This window comes from Gymnodraco acuticeps, unplaced genomic scaffold (genome assembly GCF_902827175.1).
Source record: "Gymnodraco acuticeps unplaced genomic scaffold, fGymAcu1.1, whole genome shotgun sequence".
In the NCBI taxonomy this organism is placed as follows: Eukaryota; Metazoa; Chordata; class Actinopteri; order Perciformes; family Bathydraconidae; genus Gymnodraco; species Gymnodraco acuticeps.
In genome coordinates this window covers 530,631-557,288 of record NW_022992250.1, presented here as the reverse complement: position 1 = coordinate 557,288, position 26,658 = coordinate 530,631, and the positions used below count along the sequence as shown (strand labels likewise).

At 40.8% G+C, this 26,658-nt stretch overlaps 1 protein-coding gene across 8 annotated transcripts in view; it reads right to left on the bottom strand.

Moving 5' to 3' along the window:
• rapgef6 (Rap guanine nucleotide exchange factor (GEF) 6) overlaps nt 1-26,658 on the bottom strand; it is a 159,465-nt gene that overhangs the window by 91,907 nt on the left and 40,900 nt on the right. For 7 of the 8 annotated variants that reach the window (XM_034206548.1, XM_034206549.1, XM_034206550.1 and 4 more), the window contains exons 4-5: nt 23,830-23,913; nt 12,517-12,586 (exon numbers count right to left, since the gene is read on the bottom strand). In XM_034206548.1, coding sequence (XP_034062439.1) covers nt 12,517-12,586; nt 23,830-23,913 — 154 coding nt within the window. Of the gene's footprint in view, nt 1-12,516; nt 12,587-20,721; nt 20,979-23,829; nt 23,914-26,658 lie in introns of those variants that run through there. The other variant, XM_034206555.1, reaches the window with a different exon arrangement.

Here is a 26,658-nt window from a genome sequence, read left to right as displayed (position 1 = left end):
ATATCCAAACTCTAAACCTTCAAGTTATGCCTTTTTCTTTAATGTTGTTTTCTTTTAAAAAAACATCTGTGTTTTTTTGTCACTGACACTGCAACAATGAATCTCAACAGATGCTGAAATATATGTTGCCTAGTCTCACATTCCTCTACCTTGTCAAAACCTGATGCCTACGTTACCCATAATGCAGCTCATATTCAGGTGTGTTATGCTAGCAGTGGCTAAGTGGTGCTACTAACTCAAGAGGAGGTGAGTTAGTAGCTGTCTTGTATTGGTGTTTTATCGTATGTTTTATCCTATGTATTACCTGCTGTTGTTTTATGCCTTTTATTCTACATGTTATAGTTGCACTGTGAATTGTGTACTGTACTGTACTGTAAAGCACTTTGTACATCCGTGTTGAGAAGGGTGCTATATAAATAAAGTTTTACATACTTACTTAATGTTGCCTGCAACCCTCTCACTTCTTTCGAACTCCACATTTGCAAGTCAAGTTGTTAGCCCTAACCAGCATAGCCTCAAGTGGCATGACTTGAATTACATCAGTTGATTTATTTCAACATATTTTCTTTGTTGGTTGTACTTGTGTCTATTAACAGATGCAGCATTCTGTTGCTATTATATCCGAGACCACACTGTGTAAATCATGTACAAAGTCACCCACGTGTCAGCCTAAAGTCACCTCTTCTCGCTTAACACTTTGCGGCCTTCTGTTGAGTTATTCCACGCCTGCCCACAATATTGATTTGATAATTCAGCGTCTTTTAACAAGTGTGCTCTATGTTTCTGTTTGTTGTCCAGCCTTTCAGTTTGTCAAGCTTTCTGGCAGTATGCTGACACTATGAGAGGCCAAAAGAGAAAGAAACAAATGGGGTCCATGTGGTGGTGTTTGAATATTTGTACCCTCTTTCAGGGTGTTTCTCAATGTCGAGTAGTGTTGCACGGTGTACCGATACTTGAAAGGTACCGCGATACCCTGCCGTTAAAAACTTTACGATTCCTCCGTTTCATTAGTATCGGTACTTTAAGAATGACGGGGAAAAGTACTCCGGTGAGAAAGCGCCGTTTTAATAAGAGCCGTGTGTGTTCAGCGCTCTGCTTCCACTCCCTGCACTGCAGCCGTGCCTGCAGTCCCGCCCCTCTCAAGCACGCTCCCCTCCCCTCTCAAGCACGCTATAAGTCCCTCCCCTCTCAAGCACGCGCTAGCTGCCAGAGCATGTGAGAAAGCGAGAAGCATGGCTGCAAGTGGGAGTGCAACTGCCGCTGCGCCTCGGCGTGTTGACAAAAAAGACGCCAGAAGCGAAATTTGGAAGTATTTGAGCGATATCTCTGACAGTGAGGGCAAGCCTACGGACACCACGAGGCCTGTCTGTAAGAAATGTTTTAGATCCCTGCAAACCAAGGGAGCCAACACATCAAACTTTGCTAAGCACCTCGCCAACCGCCATCCAGACAGGTTAGCGAATGTGATAGATAACATAATTACATCATGCTCAAGCCCTCAAATCTAAGTCAAACCAGTGTAATTTATTTTGTGACAAATGAACAATTTCGTAGTTTGCCGAGGCAATTAATGGCAATGATAACAGTCTAATATGGCTATCTTTTTAGCTAACTTACCAATGTGGTTATGGTTCTGGTGTGAAATAAAGCACAATAATTACATTTAAGACTGTTTCCCTTTTAAGAAAAGTATCGAAAAATAATCGGAATCGCAATTATTGACTTGGTATCGGTATCGAAACCAAAATGTTGGTATCGTGACAACACTAATGTCGAGTACGCTTGCTTGGTAGCACATCGTCTTCCGAGCGTCTTGCTTCAGAGGCGAGGCAAGAATACTTCCTGGCATTCGGAAAACAAAGAGTGGAACAGGCGAGCAAGTGTGCGTCATATGAGAGGCCCCGCCTTACATTTTCCACCACAGATTTGGGGAAATTGGTCCGCGCGCTAAGCATTGTGGGATTTTAAGACCGCGGAGTCTACACATGTGCAGCCTCGAAATTTCTCCAAACGAAGTACGCCGGGCTCGGTATAATTCCAAGTATGCTGGATATTGGAACAGTACTTCGGCGGCACTCGATGACGTAGTATGCTTGAAATAGTGGCTCTGGAGCAGCTTTACTCGCGATTGAGAAACACCCTCTGTCTCTGTCTGTTACTTATCTTCACTTTCCAGCTCCTTATCGTTATCATTTTACTTCCCTCTTACTACCACACTCTTCATTTGCAACCGTGTCACGTAATGTGCTTTGAGCTATACTTGCTAGTTGCTAAATTGCAACAATTAGCACTCCAAGTGTTCATGCATTTATTCATGTACTCTGCCTGTGAATAATTAGTATCAGAAATAAATTGAGTGGATCTATTTCACAATCCTGCATTGTTCTCACAACTGATAAAGTTTCATCATCCATGAAAAGTTGTGAGCAGAAGTAACTACTGTGTGCATTTTGATGAGATGATGGTAAAAGCTGAAAAATGTATGCTGTCTATCTTCCTGTTGTCCTACATGAAACACATATATAATAACACCTACGATACCTAAAAAAACGTGTCATTCTATCTCTCAAAGGCAACCTTCACAGAGCTGTTTGATTGAAAAAAATCTTGCACATCGATTAGAAAGCGGCTTAAACGTAAAACACGAGACAAGGGATGGACTGAAAGATTTTCTGTCACTGTTGAAATGGGACTCAATAGCTGCCATGGGTTGATACAGACAGAGAAACAAGCATGTGTGAGGAAGGTCTGCTGTGTCAACAGAATCATTACTGCATTGTGGGTAGTTTAGCTGGAATGGACTCAAACAGATGCATAAAGGGTAGTTCAGCTATAAAATACCAAGTAAGTTGTAAAAGAAACGTCTTGGTATTGTTGTGTCCCTTTTGAAGGCAAAAAAATTCTCTTTTTAAGAACCCTCACGACACAGGCAGCCTGAAGTTAATCGACAGGAAATTCTGGAGGGCAAAGTAAAACATTTCCCAGACTTCTATGTCTATCCTGTCAATATATAGCCACATTTTGTTTCTCTCACTATGTACTATATGTAGGGATGGGTATCGTTTGAAATTTATCGATTCCGATTTCGATTCCGGTTCTGCTTATCGATTCCGGTTCTTATCGATTCCCCGTTTCGATTCCAAAATTGTAAAATAAAGAGGTCAAACGTTTAGATAACAAAAATATATTTATTCTTAAAAGCTTTAACTGAAATTGTTACTAAAAAATATACATGCAATACAAATGTATTGCACAATAGCTGTGCTTTATTTTAACTGAGCTATGCCTGTGGCAAGCTATTAACAGGTATTACACTTTGCCTTTTCTTTTTTAGTGTAGTGGAGCCTCACTTCAGAGTGTTTACCGCGACCTATCTTTGGTGTTATGAAGTGACTGAGCTCGTGAAATGTCTACGGGAGGGCGGGGGAGCATCGCTGCGGGGCAACTGTGGACCTCTGTCGCCTGTCAGCGCAATTTATATGATGCCGTTTAAAAAAATGAAGGGCGGTGCCGGCCGTCAGCGTACCGAGCCGGCCGTCAACGGCCCGCTGACGACCGGCCGTTCTGTGATTCTCCAGGTCCGCCCTGTATTCCACCGGGTCACCGCAGCACCGCGGTGCAGACGGACCCGCTGGAATACAGGGTCTACCGCGTTTAGGAACCGTTAAGCAGAACCGAAATTGTGTATTTTGTATGGGTACCCGGTACCCGGCATTTTCTTATCGGTTCTCATCTGGAACCGAGTTTCGGTTCCCAACCCTAACTATATGTGCCTCTCTGGCTTCTTGACTGAATAGAAACCCCATTTACCCCGTGACCACCAGAGTACTTTCAGCCATTGAGGAGCCTTGCCTCTATGATTCTGACTGACTGTCACAGCATTAATGTGTCCATATTTCCTGTGTCCATTTCAATGTGTTTGTGTGACTAACTTCCCATCTACTCATCAGTCAGTTTACATTCCTCTCATCTATCTGATGGTTTGCGTTCCTTTGTGCATCACCCTCTTTGGCCAACTCATTTTTGCCCGATTCATTCATTTCTTACTCCCTTCTTCCCACTTTCTTTCATTCCCCTGCATTCTAAACAAACAACCCCGCCCTCTCAGTATGTGAATGTCACCCCTGTCCATCCTGTGACCAGAGTCATGACGATAGCCACAGATTACACTGCCTATACTACTCCCATGGCCCTAATTAGCTGATTGACTGCAATGCGGTGTGACTAGACCACAGTCCCTCTGCTCGTGTGTTTATGCATTCATCTGAAACAGTGTGTGAGCGTGTGTGTAAATGTGTGTGTGTAAGCAAGTACATGTTTTCTGTCTTCTCAATATCTTTTATCATCTTATGTCCTAATAAAACATCCGCCATTCATCCAGTGCCATGGTATGTTCTTTTTTGATTTGATCGAAGATGTGCTTCTGTTTTCTGTCAGTATAACTTTTACAATTTAGGCTGACCACCCAGATTTTCTCCTGTTCATTCCACACAAGCCGCTGCTGCTTGCAACCTTAAATGCATCAGCTACTGTGCGTCAGAAGGATTTTCTCTGGGAAGATTCAACTGGCAGCAGAATCCAGAACTTTCATTCACTGTATTTATGTTTGGCAATTACTTTTCACATCTGTCATGAATGGGATTTCATTTTATTTTGTGTTGCGGATTGATACCCAATAATGTTCTACTTGCATCAACCCCTCATATAGTCACAAGCAGAACATAGTGTATGAATATCCTAGGTGAAATCATTTGTTAGCTTTGAAAAAAGAAAGGTTTTCATTTTGTATAATCATTTTGTATAATCATTTTGCGTAAAGATGGCACTCAAGGGCACACTAGTGGTGGTGTTCCTGGCGGGATTTGAACTCACAGCCTTCCGATCTTCAGCCCACCTCACTATCCATTAGATCAATCACTACCCTCTCAAATGGAAATATGTGTTTACATAAATGGTGACCACACCGTTTGAGACCCACTGAGAACTTAAACTAAGTTAACTATCTAAACACTCAGAGTCCTTTACCTCACCTGAGCTGAGGTTATCCCGAGCTTGAATGACACACAGAGACCAATCAAGGGCTTTGATTTATGATAGATGACAGTGGCCATGTTGGCAGGCCACATCATGTAGACCAGAGGTGCCCAGTACGTCGACCGCGGGCAACCGGTCGACCGCGGGGGCAATGCTGGTAGATCGCGAGTCATTCATAAAAAAAAAAAATCCTGTTCCGTTAAAATAGACAAAACAGGTTTTGATCCCTCCTCCCTTGGCCTCCCTGCCACTTAATTGAGGAGTTTACTTGATTGACAGAAAAAGCGACCTATCGCTTTCCAGTCTGTTAACCCAGAATGCAAAGCGATACAAAATCAGTCAAGTGCCGGGAAAACTCAAATTAAGTTAAAGAGACAAACAAGAGACAAACAACCAAATGAGTGCGGGACCGAGCAAGAAGCTAAAGACATACCACTTCCACCCAGAATGGGAGGAAGAATATTTGTTTGTGATGTCACATTCAAAGGTTATTTGCCTTATTTGTAAAGCAAGCGTCGCTCTGCCAAAGAAAGGTAACGTGGAGAGGCATTATCGGAGTGTTCACAAGGCATATGACCAGTGGCGGCGCCAGATATTTTCTCTAGGGGGTGCTGTGGGGTAGCTTGACGTTTCATAGAGGGTGCTCACACATTTAGGGTTTCCCATGAATGCACCAGCGCTACAGTTGAATTTTCTACTGCAACACTCCCCACGCACACACACACAGTGCACCCGCGACTGTTACAATGAAGGCTCGGTAATCAGCTCACGGCATATAGGCAGTAAAGTGCTATTTTTACAAGTGGGGAGCGGACCTCACCTCCTCTAGGAGGGTCCTCACCTCCTCTAGGGGGGTCCGGGGGCTAGCTCCCCCGGGAAGATTTGTTGTTACATATTTAAGTTAAAAGCATCAATCTGGTGCACTTTGAGAGCAACATTAAGAGATCTATGGATACATCTCAACACCCATACGAAACAGAACTGTCAACAGATTTTCTATTTCTTTATAGATATTTTACAAATCACTCCCCTTTTAAAACAAACCGTTTGAGACCCACTGAGATAACTAGACTAAAGTTAACTATCTAAACACTGAGAGAGTCCTTTACTTCACCTGAGTTGAGGTTACCTGAGACTCTCCGTCTGACAGGAGAGAGTTCTCCCTCCACCTTGTTGTTGAAAAAGCTCCTTATATCCATTAGCTTGGCTAGCTAGCACCAGATGCTAACCACAACGATCTCCGGTAGATACCCACTGGTGCGCGAGGCGAGCTCTCTCGCTCGCTCGCGCACACACGCACACAAAATGGCTCGTGCCACACACACACACACACACACACACACACACACACACACACACACACACACACACACACACACACACACACACACACACACACACACACACACACACACACACACACACACACACACACACACCACACACACACACACACACACACACACACACACACACACACACACACACACACACACACACACACACACACACACACACAGAGCAGGGCTTGAATGAAACACAGAGACCCAGAAGTAAGCTACTTGTACTCACGAGGCCTATTATGTGCAGAATCCCTCTCGCTTTCAGTTGGTTTTGATTGAGTGTCCACACGTGGTCGTTTAAGGACTAAAAAACGATCCATTTTTCACTTTGCTGTTAGCAAATCATTTGGCGCTCTAGCTAACAGGAAGTCAATCAAGTGTCTCAAAGTAATTTAGCCTATGGGTAGGTCAAAAATCGAATGGGTGCTGACCATTGGCCTAATCATATCACCTGTGTTGGCTTTATGTTTTTGGTCAAAAATGTGTTTGTTTCACATATGCATTGATGTAATCAATAATATTTCTAATTTAATAAAAATAATAATAATAATTTTCGAAAAAAAAAAAAAAAAACACATATTTCTTGGGGGTGCTTAGGGGGTGCTTTGGCAATCCTGGGGGGTGCTTCAGCACCCCCTAGCTCCCCCCTGGCGCCGCCCCTGCATATGACAGCGACTTCCCTCCGAGTAGCGAGTTGAGAAAGAGAAAGGTCATGTATTATTGCTACACAAACATTATCTCGCAATCTTAGTGTCGCCAACTCGTTTCTAACATGCACAAAGACAAACAAATGTCGGTGTATTTTCGATCTTTCCAATCGAGACGAGATCTCTCTCCCCCGTCTGTGCGCGAGGGGGCGGGGCAGTTTACACACACGCGGCTGCTACAAGCAGCAACACACGGAGGAGATGGCGGAGAGTAGCGCTCCAAGGTGTGGTTAAATGTTACCCGTCTTGAGGTGGACAATGCTCCTTGCCAAGAGAGTTCAGCATGTGAGGGCGGTAACACGAGCAATGTGTCAAACATTTAGCAAAAGTGCACCACATTCAGACGGAGGAATGCACCGGGCTCGACTGTCTTTCTAGCAGCTCTGCAGCCCCATCCACGAGTAACGTTTCCACGTCAGGTGTTATGTATGCTAGCAGCAACACAAGCAGTTAACTCAATGATTCAAACATGGGTTAATGATTAGAGGTAACTGAGTTACTCTTTATTTTGTTAAAGTTTCAGCTATTCTGTTTACAGTTCTGTCATCAGATTATTTAATACGATTTGTTAAAACATTGTTGTTTATTTTGATGTGAAATATTATTTATTTAATTTAAATAAAAAGCAATGTTAGTTTTGTTCACAATTTGTTAATTTAATAATATATGTATTTTTGAATCAAGTATTCATCTTTATTGTCTTCATTGTTAGTTTCCACATGCCTAAAACAACCTCAAGCTAAATCTAAAAGTTGATGGCTAAACAAGAGGGTTTGAGAAATTGTGCAAGGCATACAGTAATAGTCTGAATAGTCGATTAGTCGTTTCATTAATCGATAGATTAATCGATTATCAAATTAGTCGTTTGTTGCAGCCCTATTATCCCATGTATAAATAAAACGTGTTATTCAGCAACCCTTGCAATTTGGGATTTTATTTTTGGTTGGTAGACCTCGGTGAGCTGGTCATTTCAAAAGTAGCTCACCAGCCCAAAAAGTGTGGGCACCCCTGATGTAGACAGCCAGTCACCCTGTGTGAGGCAGGCCACTTAACGAGGCGAGATCAGAGCAAGGGAGCGAGGGATCATTGTCCACAAGTTAATCGATCGCAGATGGCGTCGTGGTCACGGACGAATACAAAAAAAAAAAAAAAAAAAAATGGGTCGCGAAATATACTTGGGCGGCCGTTAATATACCTGGGCGGCCCGCCCAAGTATAGTCTATGTGTGGGAAACCCTGATTTATCATTACCCTCCACAGCTGATGACAAATAGTGCGGTACGTCTGTGGATCTCCATTGTCCATTTGAACATTGCACATTGTTAAGACTGTGCACATTCTTTATTGAACTTTTTTAAATGTCTTTCTCTGCTTTTTAAATGATTGTCATTTTTTCCTTCACTTTGTATTATATTGCACCACAACACTAAAGCAATTTGTGAACAATTATTTTCTGGTTCGATAATTTGGAAGCTTTAGTGTTTTATACCCATTTATTTACTGAGTCTTGACACTCCAGATCCACACCACATACTGTTAAAAATGTACAACACAAGCATATGATGGATATCAACAACAACAATAACCCTTTACATCATCTCATTTCCTGGTTCTCAGACACAAATGCAAACACCTGGGAACAGACATGCCCGTATGTGAAGACCAAGGGTGTTTCTCAATGTCGAGGACGCTTGCTTGGTAGCACATGTCTTCCGAGTCACTTGCTTCAGAAGCGAGGCAAGAATCCTTCCTAGCCTCGGAAAACGAAGAATTGTGGAACAGGCTAACAGGTGTGCGTCATATGCGAGGCCCCGCCTTCAATGGAGCGCGATTTCCGCTTTCTACTAAAGCACTCACTCCTCCCCTCCAAATCACCACCAACATCTCTCTTCAAGGACGACACACACTGGAATGGTTTGGATTCTGGGCACACCAGGCACGCACAACATATTCAAATCTATTCCCTCAGCAACAAATGTTTCTTTTTTCATTGTATCCTTTATTCCCCAGGATAACTGTTAAATGTTGCTGCAAACCCCAGCTTCACATTCACACAGTATCACTAAATCATACCTGAGATTGTCAGCACCACCACTCCCTTTTACTGTCGCAATAGCCTCTGAATGGACCCACAGGGGAAGTTAAGGATTACGAGCCGTGATGAAAGGGCAGCTCCCTCACTATTAAAACACTTCTTCACTGCCAGCATTTTACAAGACATGTATGTTCTGATGTCCCTGAAACTACTGGGTGGATTCTGCAGTCCTGACTGGTCAAACACAAGCCTCGAGGCTCCTACAACCTTAATATGGAATTAATTCACTCAGTAAGCAAGCAATGACATTTATGGACCGTCATGTTTATTGATGTTTCAGCAAATATAGACTTTCAATAAGTCTCTTTCTACTTTTGCACGTCTCCTTTCCAACATCTCCAGTCAAGCAACAGCAAAAGAAGATGCAATGACTGTACTAATTTGAGCTTTGTTACTGCTTGGTTATCAATTCTAATGTATTAACTCTCCTTTAGATGTTGTAGTTACTAGTTATGCAAGGAGTGAAGGGGAATTCCTGAGTTTGGTTAAATTAGCTCCTTGTTTCCTGGGACTGTCTGATCAGACAGAAAGTGCCATCGGCTGATGAGGGGAGAGTGTTACTTATTTACTTTCCCAGAGTACCTTTTCTTTCCTTCTAAGATATAAATGCCCTTTTATGCAACTGCTACAGTGACTTCCTGCCCCCCTTTCTTTCTGTCTTTCTTTAAACATATGTGAGTGTTGTTACTTTGCTTGATAATGAATTATATTGCAAAAAGCTGGACACACAATACAACAATATGATGAGTGTATTGCAATCATAATCATCAAAAAACAAGAAAAAGGTACAGGTTTGACATTTAGGGAATCACTTTCTTGTTGCATGAGAAGTTCTAAATCACCCAAATGTCTATATATAAAAATATAAATCTAATGCTAGCTAACTTAGCTTGGGGCAAAGACTGTAAATGGGGGGAAACAGCTAGCCTGCTCTGTTTAAAGAAGCGTCTAAAACAGCAAATCTAGAGCAAAATCATTTCTATTGATCGGGTTTATTGAGTCTGTACAAAAAACTAATTTTAAAGATAACACGACAACCACTGTGACATAACAACATCTTGCTTTTAATCTTTGATGTAAAAGAGAAATCCCCAAAATGTCATACTTTTTGATGTTTTAAAAAGGAGCAATTGTTTAATTGTCTAGATTCAACATAACTGTATGAACTAAGCCTACAATACCCACATTGGTACAAAATGTCCGACACAAGATCCTCATTTTTCTTCTTTACAGAAAAAATTTCAACGCGTAAAAAAGGGATATTTTCTGAGTAAAAGACTGCCTGAAGCACTTCATATGGAAACTCTCAGAGGGAAAGAGGGAAAATCATTATTATGTTGTAACAAGAAGTGACAGGAAGAGGTAAGCCTGACATTCATTTTAAATGAAAATCTTGCACATTATTGCCTCAGTTTAAAGTGACAGAGCGCCTGTCTAAGAATGATAAGGTTTCATCATTGTCCCCCTGGCTACAGTAATGACAGTCAGTAAGTCTGTGCAGTCATAGCAAAAGAAAGCTCCGAAGATGGCATCTCTAAAATATCTGTGTAAAAACGTGTAGGGGGTTTCCTGTACAGTCTTAGACTTCTTTGAACCCGCTCTTAAAGGTCAAATGGACAGGTATCATTCAGGAAGCCACAAGGTCAAATCTGTTCTCTATGTTATAACATCCATGGAAATGGTGCTGCCTGCTGCTTTTTATAATAAACGTGTATCCCTGGAGTCCCTGATACCTCATTCACACCAACGCAACTCCGGTTCAAGCTCCGTGCTAGAGCTTTTCAGGTTCAGAACCGGTTCTTCGGTTTCGCTCCGGCTCTTTTCACACTGCCCAGAGTCCGACTGGTGCTGCGTCATTGGGTCATCGTTTGCATCATGACGTAACCGTTTGCGTGCCTGCTTCATAAAGCCAAACCCAACCGCGCGGAAACCCCTCAGAGCTGACACCGACAACAACAACAATGGCCGATTGTGCTCCAGCTTCCTCTGTACCTCTTCGGAAGACCAGATTCCCAGTAGGTAGCTGGTCTCTTCAGTGGACCACTGCTGCTTGTTAAGTTTCTCCATCGTTGTGTACAAGCTGGATAAAACGTGGGCTTTTTGTTGTTGTTCAGGAGTTGATCCCGCCCCTGCCCCTGCCCCCGCCTCGACGTAAGCGTGACGTATGTGGTGCTTTTGCTCTGGCCGGACAATTTTTTGGTGCTCGAAATGAACCGGATTCCGGAGCTAAGAGGCTGCTCCGCTGCGGTGTGAACAGGAAAACCTGGTGCTTTTCAAGCTCCAGCTCCGAACTGGCCCTGAAACACCGTTGGTGTGAATGAGGTATGAGACACGGAGACTCAGGAGAACGTAGACAGGAACAGGGAGGACATTTAGGAAGAGACAGGGACTTTGTTAGCACTGCAGCCTTGTGGAGGCAGATAGAAACACTACATTTGCATATGCAAATATTGCAAGCGGGAAGAGTACTTTTAGATATTCTCGGAAATTGAAGGGTGCTTTTTAAACATTTTTTCTTATAAAAATGTGCAATTCGTGTTGGTAAATATCTACTTAAAAACAACACTGTAACAGGAACGTGTGAAACATAACTTTCCTACTATTGCTGTTAAAACAAATGTTAAATGTAAAAGCTACCATTAGATTAGGAAAAGTATAAGAATATCTGATGTTGTTGGATAAACTGAGATTCCATTTTCTAAAGAAGACTTGCAGGCCTAGGAACATCAAGGCTACAACAAACCCATAATGCATCACTCTCTGTAACAGCTGGTGGTTTTTACCCATTATTTGATAGGTAGCAGCGAATGCATGATTAGTCAAATTCATAAACATCCCCATTTTTTTCAAATTAACTTACATTGAAGAAGAAGAATCTTGTTTTGTTGTTGTTTATGTGTAATTTCGAACATGTAATTGACTGTATTCATTGTTGGGCCTGTGTACACATTTGTTATACATTTCATTAGATGTAATTATTTAGATTGGCTTGAACAATTCTCCATAATACATCATTTGTTTTTCTAAAGGCATATGTTTTTGGAAGATATCAACCAATGAAGCTCATTTGAATATGTAGACGAGATCTACTGTGCATACAGAAAGGGGGTGTCACAGAGGGGAAGAACAGAGGTGGGGGAGATGGAGAGGAGATGAAAGAGAGGGAGAAAAAGGGGACAGTACAGGAGAGAAAAGGTGATACAGACATCAAATAAAGATGGGAAAACGGGAATAATATCAAAGAGATGGGAGATGAGGGAGGATAGAGAGGGAGGTGCTTGGGAGAGAGACAGAGACAAAGGGCCTAAAAGAGAGAGAGGCGGCGTTTCTCCACTCACCACAATCATTTCTGACGGCTCCAAAGTGATGCATTCACAGCCTCGTCTACCCCCCAGCTGCTTTCCAAAACTGCAGAGAGAACACACACACAAAGAAAACGTTAAAACAGAAACAAACCCAAGGCACAGAACACACAAAACACACTCTGACAGGGGCAACAGGTGCAGTCAATCTCAACTGCCCACCCATAGATGAACCCAAGCATTGTACAGCAACTGATTACCCTTATCAAAATGGAATTGTCCTATTATTAAATTAAAAAGGATACCATGGGTTCATCAAAATTAAGTATGTGCTCATAGTAGCGTCATCTTAACATGAAACAAATGAATAGCTAAATAAAGGATTGGCACTACATTAAAAACAGCAGTATTTGATAAACACACCCTGGTTGTTATGATTTTGCCACTTTCACCAAGGTCTCACCAAAAGCATCATATGTTATATTGGCTTAATGATTATTGGCGCATACAAAAAAGCCAAAAATGATAGAACTTCATATATGTTGGGTCAATGGGTGTTAATCAAAAGCAATAAGTCATACACACATTTAACAAGCACATAATCAATCAAAAGAGATCATTTCTCTATCACTGCCCTCGAAGAGAAAAGTCAGCTAATATTTATTTTATTTTATTGATCTGCAAAAATAGTTTCTACCTACAGTATTAGGTGACAGCACTACTTTAGTTATTGTGTTTAACTGATATATGCTCATACGTTAATTCAGCATGAAAGTATTTCAAAATGGCCGTTAAAGACCAAAATGACAAATGATTCTACTTATCGACTAAAGGGGGAAAGCCCTAACTTTCTCACATTGAGAAGGGCTGTAATCTTGGAGATTAAACATTGTAAGCTGTTTTGGAGATATACTTTCAGAAAAGCATTGTCTCTAGTATTTTAAGACAATTTGAAAGTGGTTAAAGTGATTCCACAAACGTTTATCTTCACGTAAAAGAGACAGAAATGTATGATTTGTCACCAGACACCTTGGATTTGGTGCCAACATATGACATGCTCTGTAGGTATTAGAGCAGTTCAGTTGAACTAACAGTTTGTGGTGTAGGCCTAACCACTAAAGAACAGAGTGTAGATAGATAAGCTTTCATGGCTAACACCTCAACATAACTGTACACAAGCTGCAAGTCTTTAAAGACCCTGCTTAACCAACTTTGATCATCACTACAAATATAACCCTTAGAGTACATGCTGAAAGCGTATACATGTATATAAGTTCCAACGCCCTTCTGTTCGCAGCTTGGTATTTATTAGCCAAATGAAACTGAACACAAACATTTCAGCTTGCATGCCTGAGTGAAGTTACAAGCGTTGCTACCACCAGTTATTAGTTGTTGCACAATGTGAGTATGTGTGTGTGTGCAGCTCACAGGTTTATTTATGCCCTGTCGTCACTTGTCCTGTGGCGAGCAGGAGGAGAGCAGGAGGAGAGCAGCTGATGCCGCGGTGAGAACATGTGGAACGGTCTGCTGTGTAGTTGTCACATGGAGATTTATAATCATATTTTAAAACCAGAAGCCAATAGCTTGGGTCCAAAACACAGGCACAACAGAAATAAAACCCTAATGTTGGTTGGGCTGGAAATAATGACTATTCATTATCAGTACATTTGCTAATGGATAACTACTAATCAACAACAACAAACATCACTCTACTAATCGACTTAAAGCCCCAACTTTCTAAAATTAAGAAGGGTTGTAATCTTCTATAAAACCTGTCGGATAAATTATATTTTAAGCTATTTTGGAGACATACTTTCAGAAAAGCATTGCTTCCAGTGTTTTAAGGCATTTTTAAAAGCAAGTGAATTCACAACCGTTTTTCCGACTTTCTTTAGAGACAACGTTGTATGATTTGTCACATGACACCTTATATTTGTACCAATCTATAACAGTCTGTGACATATTTTCTAAATATCAGAAGCCATTTATAGGTTGTGTCCAAAACACAGATAGAAATAAAACCTAAAGTCGGTCAGGCTGCAACTAATGACTATTCATCATCAGGACATTTGATAAAGGATAGCTATTAATCCACATACGAGTACAATAGTTGATGTAAATAAAGAATGCCATTCACAATTTCATAAAGCTCATGATGACATCTTCACATTGTCTGGTTTGTCAGCCTGAAAGCTAAAGACATCTTGTTTACTATTTTATAAGACAAAGAGAAGCTGAAATGATGACATTGAAAAAGCCAGAACATGAGAATGTTTTGCTGACGTCAAAGATAAATCAATCTTTGATATATATCTTTGCGCTTTCTGAGAATCAACTTATCTGTTCATGACTTATTGCTACTGTTCCAGGGCTGACATTTTTTCAGCCCTGTGATGTGATGTAACCCAAAAACACTACTCTAGTATACTCCGTATGTAGGAATAAAAGAAGAAAGCGTTTGAATTTGAGACGTTTCTTTCCACAACTTTGAAAATGGCCTCCCTCTGTGAGTGTCTGTGTTTACTATAAGCACGCATGTCTCTGTGTTTCCCTTGTTCTGTCTAAGTGTGTGAGGCAGAAGCTCGATCACTGTGTGCGGTGATCCCTGAGAGCAGACCGGCCTCTGAACATGTCTCGCTCCCTTTGGCATGTTCAAAGTGGCGACTGAGCATTGTTTAGGAACTGGAGGAGCGGCTGGTTTTAATGATGGAAGTGTGCTGAGCTGGGAGACGGACAACTTTCACTCTCACGTCTCCGTTACGTTCTCACACCGTCTATCACTCACTCCCTTTTTACTTTCCAGTCATTTCTCTCCTCCTTCCTGTATTTTCCCTTTGCTTTTCACATACACTTGCCTTCCAACCAATACTTTCTCTGAACGCTTCTTTTCTGCTTCTTTTTCCATATGATGCCATTTCTAAACATGTCCTCCCCTTTCAACTCTTTTGGTTGACCCCTACAGTTCCATTTTGTACTCTTTGACCCTTTCCCCCTCCATTGACTTTCATTTATTCATATTCTCCTTCCTGTTGTGCTTCCTTTGCTATTCACTTCACTCCCTTGTTGCCTCTTATTTCCTGCTTTCCTGTTTTCTTCCCCCATCTCCTCATCCCCTTTCATCCTTTCTTTCTCTTCTTACTGATGGCCCTTCCTCTCTCTGGGCCCCATCAAAAAGAAGCAAACTTTCATCTCATCATATCCTTAATCTTAGTTTCACACCGGCACAGGTACTGCTTTCACAAACTCAGCCACTTGATGTAATGCTAAGATGAAAGCCTGTCTTCATAATGTGATCTGATGATGGGAGGCGTGTGGTGCAGTGGGTTGTGCGTTGGTGTTCGGATCAGGGGAGCACAGGTTCAAACCCCACTGCAGTCAGCATGTCGTTGTGTCCCTGGACACTTCACCTCAAATTGCTCCTGTGGGGATTGCCCACAGTATTGAGTATGTAAGTCGCTTTGGATAAAAGCGTCTAACAAGTGACGTGTAATTTAATGTAATGATGATGGAAACAATGATAAAAATGTGATAATTACACATTAGATAAGCAGTAATTATTCAGAGAGAAAAAGTGAAGGGAAGTGGTTCTCAAATCAAAGCTTTGGTGCGTCACACTGATTCATTCTATGTTATCCACAGTCTTTAAACAATATTACGTATTTATTTAAACCTGCCAATTAATGTAGACTTTTAGCTGAATCTATATATTTGCTGCTCTAAGGAGTGATATCCAATTAGACAAAACTATGACCAAATTCTTAATGAGAACCCTTCTCAATGTCGGGGAACTAGTAACCAATTGTGAGGGAAATTACTATTTATTATTATGTTATTGTTAGACTTAATATTCCCAGAAAAATATTTTGAAAAAGGTTCAAATTGGAGCAAACATCCTTTCTGATACAGTCGTTCTGCTATTACGCAACATGATTATATCAGGGGTTTTGAAACTAAATGTTTCACTAAGTGTTCAAAATATACAGCACCCCTCTTTTCATTAAGTGCACTGGTCAGGTGAATCCAGGGACAGTAAAAAACATGTTCTTGTGTATTGGATTTCATTATCTAATAGAACTTAATTAGTACATTCAGGCAATATTTATACTACATGCAGCTTGTGTATATTGAATAGAATGGGAGGGATGAAACCCTCTTTAATGGTCACACATGCAGAGCACACACAGTGGAATGTGGCCTCTGCATTTAACCCATCCTAGTACCAGAAGTCTAGTACTAGGAGCAGTATTCAAGTCTTATGCAATGGGTTCTGTTCTCCTGAAATCCTTGTTTTGCTCACCTATCTGTATTGATGTCAGCTGCAGAAAGCATTTCCTATAGCTAGAGTAGTTACTGTCACCTGTCAATGACACTTCAGTGAAAGATGTGTGCCATCACAGGTGCAACTTCACCAGGTCAACCATTTCAAATTCCCCACATAGTTTCACACCCCAGGAATTTAGTGTTCTTTGAGAAACAGGTATCGTGTTCCTTGAAATATTCACAACTGGTTCTGCAGCAAAAAGAGTAGTAAGTGAATGAATATGTAGCAGAACCACCAGAACATGAACACCCCGGCGTGGATTTGAGAGTTCCCAGGGAGGAATGCATTCTGCTGGGCTCAGATTCTCTCTCAGAGCCCTCAGCCTGGAGGTCAGCCCGACTCTGACAGATCTCTCCACACTCTACTGAGGCGAGACACATGGTCCCTGTCAGAGAGCCACTGTGTGTGTGTGTGTGTGTGTGTGTGTGTGTGTGTGTGTGTGTGTGTGTGTGTGTGTGTGTGTGTGTGTGTGTGTGTATGTGTGATAAACAAAAGAGAAATAGAGTTTGCTATCGATAAAGAGCAGTAGAAAAACTACGGTGTGCAGACCTTTTTGACTACTGTGTATGTGTGGGCTAAACAATAATATACAAATCAAGCTTCACATGGTTTTACCTTTCACTTTTCCGACCTGCTGCATTCCCACAAAAGTCAAACTCATCGTAGGTAAGTGAGTATGTAGCCATCCAATTATGCTATTGCCCTGACTGAACTGAGATCTGATACATCAGCTGGTGACTCACAGCAGAAATATGACAACGCAGTGGAACAACGGTATGGCCAAAGCTTTCATCTGAAAAAGTGGGTTGAAAGTTTAATGAAATTGTCAAACACATGTGTACTGTATGTGAATGTCTTGAACGCATGGTTTAAGCGTGGAGATTTATTTGTACAAGTTTGATATACCTGCAAAAAAAGAAAAAGAAAAGAGTACTCCATATAGGTATAGTGTGCAAGTAAAATCCCAGTTGTAGTAAAGCTCATAGCACAGCAGTGTTTGAACACCTCAACTTTGACAAGCCCACAATATGATTGATGACTATTTCAAATCACAGACAAAGTATGTATTGAACGAAAACATTGAGTCATCTTAAAGCAACATTTAGTTGGATGAGCTAATATGTGTTTCTTTTCTCACATAAGTAATCTCTCCCTGGAATGCACTGGAGATGTGTCTGAGCTAGATTTCAGCAGGTGATGATATTTCACCCCCCTATCTCTGCAGAAACAAGTTGTCGCAGAGGGGAGAACAGGTTCCACCCCGGTCCAGTGACAGCTGCAGTGCCGGGGGCAATAAACCGTGACAGCCGGCACAGAAACCCACACACACACACACACACACACACACACACACACACACACACACACACACACACACACACACACACACACACACACACACACACACACACACACACACACACACACACACACACACACACACACACACACACACACACACACACACACACACACACACACACACACACACACACACACACACACACACACACACACACACACACACACACACACACACACACACACACACACCACACACACACACACACACACACACACACACACACACACACACACACACACACACACACACACACACACACACACACACACACACACACACACACACACACACACACACACACACACACACACCACACACACACACACACACACACACACACACACACACACACACACACACACACACACACACACACACACACACACAAACCAGAGATGTGACCAAGAGTGCGTAAGAGTAATACTAAACAGGTAGGAGTCTATAGAAATCATGAAACAATACGAGATATGATATAGAGAGATGAAATAGATATAAAAAGAAAATATGATATAGAGAGATGAAATAGATATAAAAAGAAAATATGTTTCTTAAGTCTGAGTTATAAAAATGTGAACAACATGTTTGGAGTGTAATGGCAGAATCACTGACAGGGAAGACGGCACAAAAGGATAACAGCTGCTGCCCACTAGGTATAAGAAACTATTACAAAAGCTGCAGGAAACAAATCTCTACTAGGGATATCAGATGGATATCTTTATTTTTTTTAGACGGAATACAGTCTGTGTTAGTGGGGTGCTTCAGGTAAGACATGCAATACATCCATGAAGTCCAGATTGAGGAACAAATCCACATTTCTGAAGGCTTATACTCTGAGAGGAGGGTTTTACAACTATCAGCAGCAATTATTTTATATTCAGACCATCGCCTGGTCAACAGTTTAAACCAATCTTTGTTTTTGGCCACAGTAAAGACTATTTTGCATCCATGTCTCCATGGTAATGATGACCAGCAGTAAAGCAAGGAAACCGCAGACCACTAGTCTCAGTTGTCCTGTTTGGTTGGCTCACACACACCCATTCAGCACTAGAGGCAGACCACACACACACACACACACACACACACACACACACACACACACACACACACACACACACACACACACACACACACACACACACACACACACACACACACACACACACACACACACACACACACACACACACACACACACACACACACACACACACACACACACACACACACACACACACACACACACACACACACACACACACACACACACACACACACACACACACACACACACACACACACACACACACACACACACACACACACACACACACACACACACACACACACACACACACACACACACACACACACACACACTAGAGGCTGCCAGACAGACTCAAAGGAATGACGTAGTGGGTCATTCAGAAACATTACGATTCATTTGCAAAACAACAGGCTCATCAGTTAAGGGCCTAATTCAAAGCTCAGCAAAACAGAGCAGCACCGACATCGGCTATGTGAGCTATAGCTTAGAGAGATGACCATTCATAATTTACCTACACAATAAACATATATTTAACACTACTGTAGATTAGTACACCACTTGATGACGACACAATGACATAAGCAGTGTGATCAATGTTTTACTTTAGCTCAAGGAAATAACGTTTTCCGTTTTAAAAAAATAACGTTTCCGTTTTCTAAAACCTCAAGTTGAATATCATTACGTTAAGCTTCCATCTTTGCAAACTAACTAAAGTTATAAATAAACAAATCTCAAAGATAAAGTTCGATTTTTTTGATCAGGTTATTGTATGAGAAGCCATAAAAACGCATAGTGGTAGCTATTAAACAAAAAAAATCACATTATCAATTAAGATCACATTAAGATCAAACGACCATCTGCAAATAAGATAAGCAGAAGAGACCAATGTTTTATATTGATTGCTCTGAAACGTTTAAACCTGATTTTTTAACGACTTATCTAAATAAGAGAGGTCCTTATTGAGAGATGAGGCTAATGAGTAAGAATTAGGATTTGATATATATGGAGAGTTTTGTTCCACTTATTGTTGTGCTCCTTTTTGTGTCAAAATCTGGATATGAAACCAAGTATTTCCTCTTTCTCTCATTGTTCCCATATTTCTCCACTGCACAACAAGTTATGAATATCTTACCAACAGCCATCCACTAAACAGTGTCAGCAAAAACGTTAAACCTAGAGTCTGGTCCACTTAAGATGTGTTTATTTTGAATGTTAAGTGAATGACAAGCCTGTTTCTCTTTGAGATAACCAATGTAGATAAAACAGTAGAGCGCTGTGTGTTTCAGAGCGGTGGAAAGCTATCCTGCCACAGTGCCATGGGGAATTCATGGCTTTAGTTGGTTAAACCATGGCAGGCAGGAAATGGAGCATGCTGGGTTGAAGAATGCGCAGAGAAAGAGAGAGGGACTTTTGAAAAGTCTCAACTGAATTAGCGCCAAAATCACTTTTGCATTACAGAAACTGTCTCTGACGATATGTAAATCAAAGAGAAACCAAAGTGTCACTAACCACAAACAGGAATATTATGCGCCAGCTTTTTTGTATTCCTTTTAAGAAAAATGATATCCAGCATATTATCCACAAGTAGGTGAGGGGGGGGGATAATCCAGTAATCCAGGTTTAGATCCAAGTGTTTTATAGTCCAGTGTGAAAGAGTTAAAAGTTTCCTCAGAGAGCAGAAGTAGGTGACTGTCAAGCCTTTTAGTTTGTCTTTAACTGAGGGAGGAGTGTGTGTGTTCCCTCCCGCTCTGTTCTGTTCTGTCTGTTGGCTACAGGGAGGTGTGTGTTGGTTTGTGTGTGTTTGTGTGTGTGTGTGTGTGTGTGTGTGTGTGTGTGTGTGTGTGTGTGTGTGTGTGTGTGTGTGTGTGTGTGTGTGTGTGTGTGTGTGTGTGTGTGTGTGTGTGTGTGTGTGTGTGTGTGTGTGTGTGTGTGTGTGTACCTTGCTCATTTCCTGCCTGGATGTGCTTCTGGGCTCCAGGCGGGCAGGCTGCTCAGGAACACATGGCCAGCCACTGTTCTGCCAGGGGTTCCGCATTCCCAACACCCACCCGCGCGCACATACACACACACACACACACACTACTATCCCCCCTATCAGCTCCCTCTGTGACCCTTTCCAAAAACCCTGACACCCCCTGTGTACTGCAACACACAGGCACACGCATAAACACCCTCCAGTGATTTGCAGGGTACCAACCTTCCCCCACCCTCTGTTATCAACTGACCCACACTGGAATGAACACACACACACACGGTCAGTGCCAGTTGCCCTGAGGTTATTGCTACTTGGCTAATTATTCTTTCTGCTACAGTTGGTGCGTTGTGTTGTTGATACGCTTATCTACCTGTTCCTCCAGCCTGTAAAGGCCCGTCAGCCGTCACTTTAAGAAATGGCATCCAACTGGAAAGTGTATTTACTTCTGTTTACTTTCAGCTTTGCCCACTTAGCTACTTTTATCAGAAGTGAGCAACACTCAGAGAGGAGCTATGGACACTAACTATAGGAAGTACCCTTGATTTGTTATATTGCTTTTAATTCAGTGATACAGTAGACCTTAAGTATTTCATCATGTATGCCACACTTTTCTATCTTTTCAGTTGTAAGATATTGTTTTTGTCATATGTGAAGGCTTAAAATGTTCAGGTTTTAAAAGGTCGGCCAAAATAAAAGACATCACCAAGATGTCACCTAAAGATTTTAGAAATAGCTATTTTAACTATTTTATCACATCTTTATAGACCAGATGATCAAATTGATAAACGTCTATTATAGCGACAGACTTAAACTTTAATTTAATCTGTGAAATCTTAGGCAGGCTATCTTCCTGATCTTGTATGACCCAAAACACATTCTCCTTCCTGGTTCTTTTACTTAGTAATGTAGAAGTTGGCAATGATTATTACAAAAAACACCCATTAATGCAACAGCTGTGCAAAAGAGAAATGCTTTGATATATAAATGATGTTCAAGTGATTCTATTATCCTCTAACACTTTACCTCAGATTCCCAAATACTTTGAGATGCTTCCTTTTCAAAAAAATACTATGGACAGCAGGAAAACCTAATATGAATGCATGCAGGAGGCGTGGTCCAGCCAGAATTCTAAATGATCAATAGCCTTTAGTAGATGTTGCTCTCAGTCAGGACTCAGGAGGTCATATGTTTCTGATTTAGAAAATGACCCAACACAAAGGTCCCTTGTCCCCCTCCATTCTGGCATATGTTCAGTCCAACAACAACAACAACGAAGGAAAAGTAAACATGGAGCTGAGTGGCAACCTCGAGCAATCTCTGTCACATCATTCTCCATTACAATCAATTCCATTGTTTAGACAGGTGCACCATTTTTGTTTAAGCTATTTATGGCTTTTTTGGCATTCTGACAGGTCTGAGGAGAAGAAACAGATATTTGCAATGAAATGGGTCCCCTAAACGTATGCACTTGCAACACATTACAACCTTTTCCCATTTTATTTATTTAACATTTCTACCCATAATCGACAAGGTATTAAAAACACATTTTAGCATAATTCATCCCCATCCAATAAACTACGTCATTCCAAATGGTATGAAAACTCTTGTCACCATGACGTTACAATGTAATATTTGTGGGTATTGGATTGTTGTTAGGACACATTTAATGACATGATCTTGACCTCTAGAAAAATATATACAGTAAGGATATCAAAAAGATATGCTGTGGATGAATCAATAATGAAAGTAATTGTTAGTTGCAGCCCTAAAAGTATCTCACACATCATCCCTTGTGAATCTTAAACTGTAATCCTTTTTGAACACCAGAAGAAGAACATGATATCAAGTGTTAATAAGTATGATTTATATGTGCCGCTGGGCCGATTTAGTTGTCTTTGACAAAGCAAAGCATTGTTTTTTCCCTTTTTCCAATCTTTATGCTAGGCTAAATTAACGACTTGCTGGATCGAGCTTCATTTGAAACAACATTGATAGTCTCTGAATATGATATGATAACTCAATACAAGAAACTTCAACAATGTGTTAAGCAGGAGTGTTGTGTTGGGATGTGTTCGGGCTTTATTTGTTGAAATGTATGAATTAATTTAATAATAATACAAAAATTGTGTTTGATTTAACATACAAAATATGAGTATTCAATACTGTACATAGCAAATATGAGACAAAATCATATATTTACCTGATGAGTTTGTCTTTTGAGCTATAGTAACAGCTATATTTTGCCCTATTTTGAGTCAAAGAAAAACTCACTGGAGGAGGTGAGACATCATGTCAGACTAAAACTATGTTCAGTGTAGCTCAACGTGGCACTAAGTTCCACAAGCGTGATGTACAAGTGTGAGTGAGTGTTTTTGCGTCTCCACAACATTCCCTTAATTGTCAGTGAAACCTGTCTTTTCATGCCTTCCTTACAGCTCCGTGAAATGCTGTCTCCATTTGCATGTTACAGATGAACACACTTCATTTTACAGATGACAAGAACGGGAAGCTTCACGTGCAATGTCAGGCGAATCCCATCACCTCTCACTAAATATCACACCTCCTTTTCTCAACCCAACAGGACGTTGTTCCCTCGTTTTCCTCTGCGTGTGTTTGAGTTTGTCCGTGTAAGTGTAACTTACCAACACCTCGCCAGGTACATGTGTTCCTTGACGAACACTGATCCGGTGAGCAGGATGTACCAACAGGTAGCGATGCTGTCAGGGCTGGAACAGAGAGAACACGCAGGTGTGAAACACAGCACTCTGGGCCTCATTATACCTCACAATATCAAGTGTTAGAGAGTGTAGCCCATGTGAACTTTAAATATTCCCATTTTCCATGTTCCATAACATAAATCCGAATGAATCAACGTGTTGTGACTTTTTCCCTCTTTGGCTTTTTTGCTTGTAATTCATTTGTTGTATTCGACTGTGTCAGGGCTCTTTTAAGTGGCAATTTTAGATTTGACTACCTTCCCTGCTTTTACTTCAAACAAAACTTAGTTAAAATATATTGTTTATTTCTATATCTAAATTTGCAAGGCCAAAGGTGCATTTAGTGCTGCATGGATGGTCCCATTTCCTTCATCTTTTCTCAATTTTAATTTGCTTAAATCATGGTGAAAACAACACAGTAAAAGGATGTGTTGTATTTTATTGCCCATAGCGTTAACTCCTATCTTCACTGGCCTGCAAATGTAATGAAAGTGAAACATATTGCATGAATACTGCCTGTGATTCGGACCTGTTTCAAAATGTTATGGGTGATTCCTTGGCCCATGCTTGAACCTTCACCCACATTTAATAAAACATCTGATGGATAGACAAACCAAGCCACAAACATTGTTTCGTAGGCAGAACAAATACATGTCAGCCATGTATTTCTGATGCGCTTGCTCTCAAAAAAGAGTTTATGCAGGTTTGTGTGGAAAGATTTTAAGTTTCCTAAAGATAACACTTTTCAGTCACGTGAGATTTCAACATATATAGCTTTTATGACTTGGTTAAGCTAAAGACAAATATACACCTAGGGCTATTCTATTTATCGTCATACATTCATGGCTGAATTGGGGAAAAAACTGCAGTTTTAAAACAGCCAAGATGTGTGACCTGTCTGAGTAATATAAATCTAGGGTTGCAAAGGGGCGGAACATTTCCGGAAAGTTTCCATGGGAAGTTAAGCTGGGGAATTTTGGAAATATTCGATGCAAAATTAAACAAAAAACATGACATTTCAACAGATTTTTTTTTTTTTTTTTATGTAGAACAGAACAAGTTTTAATTATTTTATTGAACAATTATTTGTTTCATTGAAGAACAAAAACAGTAATGTTGAGTTAAATATTACTCATCTGTGCATGTGATGGAGGAATGCACAGTGCCTGTAGGGGGTGTGGTATCAATAGCCATGCAGTAAGCAGTGTGCTATGGCATGGATATTCAAGTGTACTTGAATGGCATCTGTTTGTTTTAGTCAAGATTATGCTAAAATATACTTTCCCCAACTATATTTAAGTTCCCGATGAAGAGCCAACCTTCAATTTTGAAAATTCCCAGTTTATTCCCAGTTTATTCCCATTAATTCCCATGGAAAGTTTCCATCTTTGAAAATTCCCGGAATTGTGCAACCCTATATATATATATATATATATATATATATATATATATATATATATATAAGGAGAACTGAAGCTAGAGAACTCTAAAAGAAAATATAAAGTGCACAACCAAGCTTTGAATCCCTAGTGATACATTTTGCATTAGCATACATTTATTCAGAGCCATGATATAATGTGCCATCACTGTAAGTGGGGGAGAATCCATTAAAGATAGGCAGTCACGCTATATGGAATGAATAAAAAGCTGAAAGTGTCGAGTAATCCGTGTCTGTCATTCACAGCAGCTGCAACATGGAACTCTTATCTGAAAGTAAACAAATCCAGAACATGGACTTTGTTACGGCCCATGCTATTTCATGTTAGCATTTGATCTATAAACACCAAATGCCAAACTAATTCACTTCTTAATAGGCTTGCAGCCGCAAGCCTAGACGCAATCATACATGAAGAAGTCAGAGGAGAACGCACGGCCTCTGTGACTGAGGATATGCATATGAATGGGAACATGGGAATAGAGAGACTGAGACATGGAGTGTGTTGGAAGACTGGAGAGATATGAAATGCACCATCATGGAAGGAGCAACACCTTATGGAAACATGAAATGCCCCTCTTCTTCCCCCGAAAAATAAGGCAGCAGCTGTTTTACACTACCTGTACACATATATTTTTGTTGACGCATTTAATTCATGTGCATTTACTTTGAATAACTGCTAAATAAATGTTTAAATACATTAAAAAAAAATGACAAATTGAATGTAAAATATAAGTTATTCTTTCAAGGTGACAATGTTTTAACCCTAAGACGTTTTTTAAAATAAATAAACATTTTTGGAAGAAAGAAATAACAATAAATAAATGACTGCATCGCAACAGGAGCTTTATTCCTCAAATATCCAAAGGTTTATTGAAAAAATACTTGACAAATAACATTGTCTTTTGAATTCTTGTTGCAGGCGTAAGAGTGTTTGCATCATTACATTTCTTTTTTCTGACATCTTCTGTCACTTTTGGCGTGCTTTATCTTTACATGATTTGTAGTAAAAGCAGAATAACAATATCATGTTTGAAAGATCATATATAACCAGGATAAGATACTATTACGGTTTCATTTGAGTGTGCGTGTGCGTGTGCGTGTGTGTGTGTGTGTGTGTGTGTGTGTGTGTGTGTGTGTGTGTGTGTGTTGTGTGTGTGTGTGTGTGTGTGTGTGTGATGGCTAATCGGACATGGCAGGCTCTTTGTTCTGGGTTAAGGTACTTATAGTAAGACTAGCCCCTGGTAGAGAGGCAGCAGAGTGTAAGGAGAGGGATGTTTCCTGTGTGTGTGTGTGTGTGTGTGTGTGTGTGTGTGTGT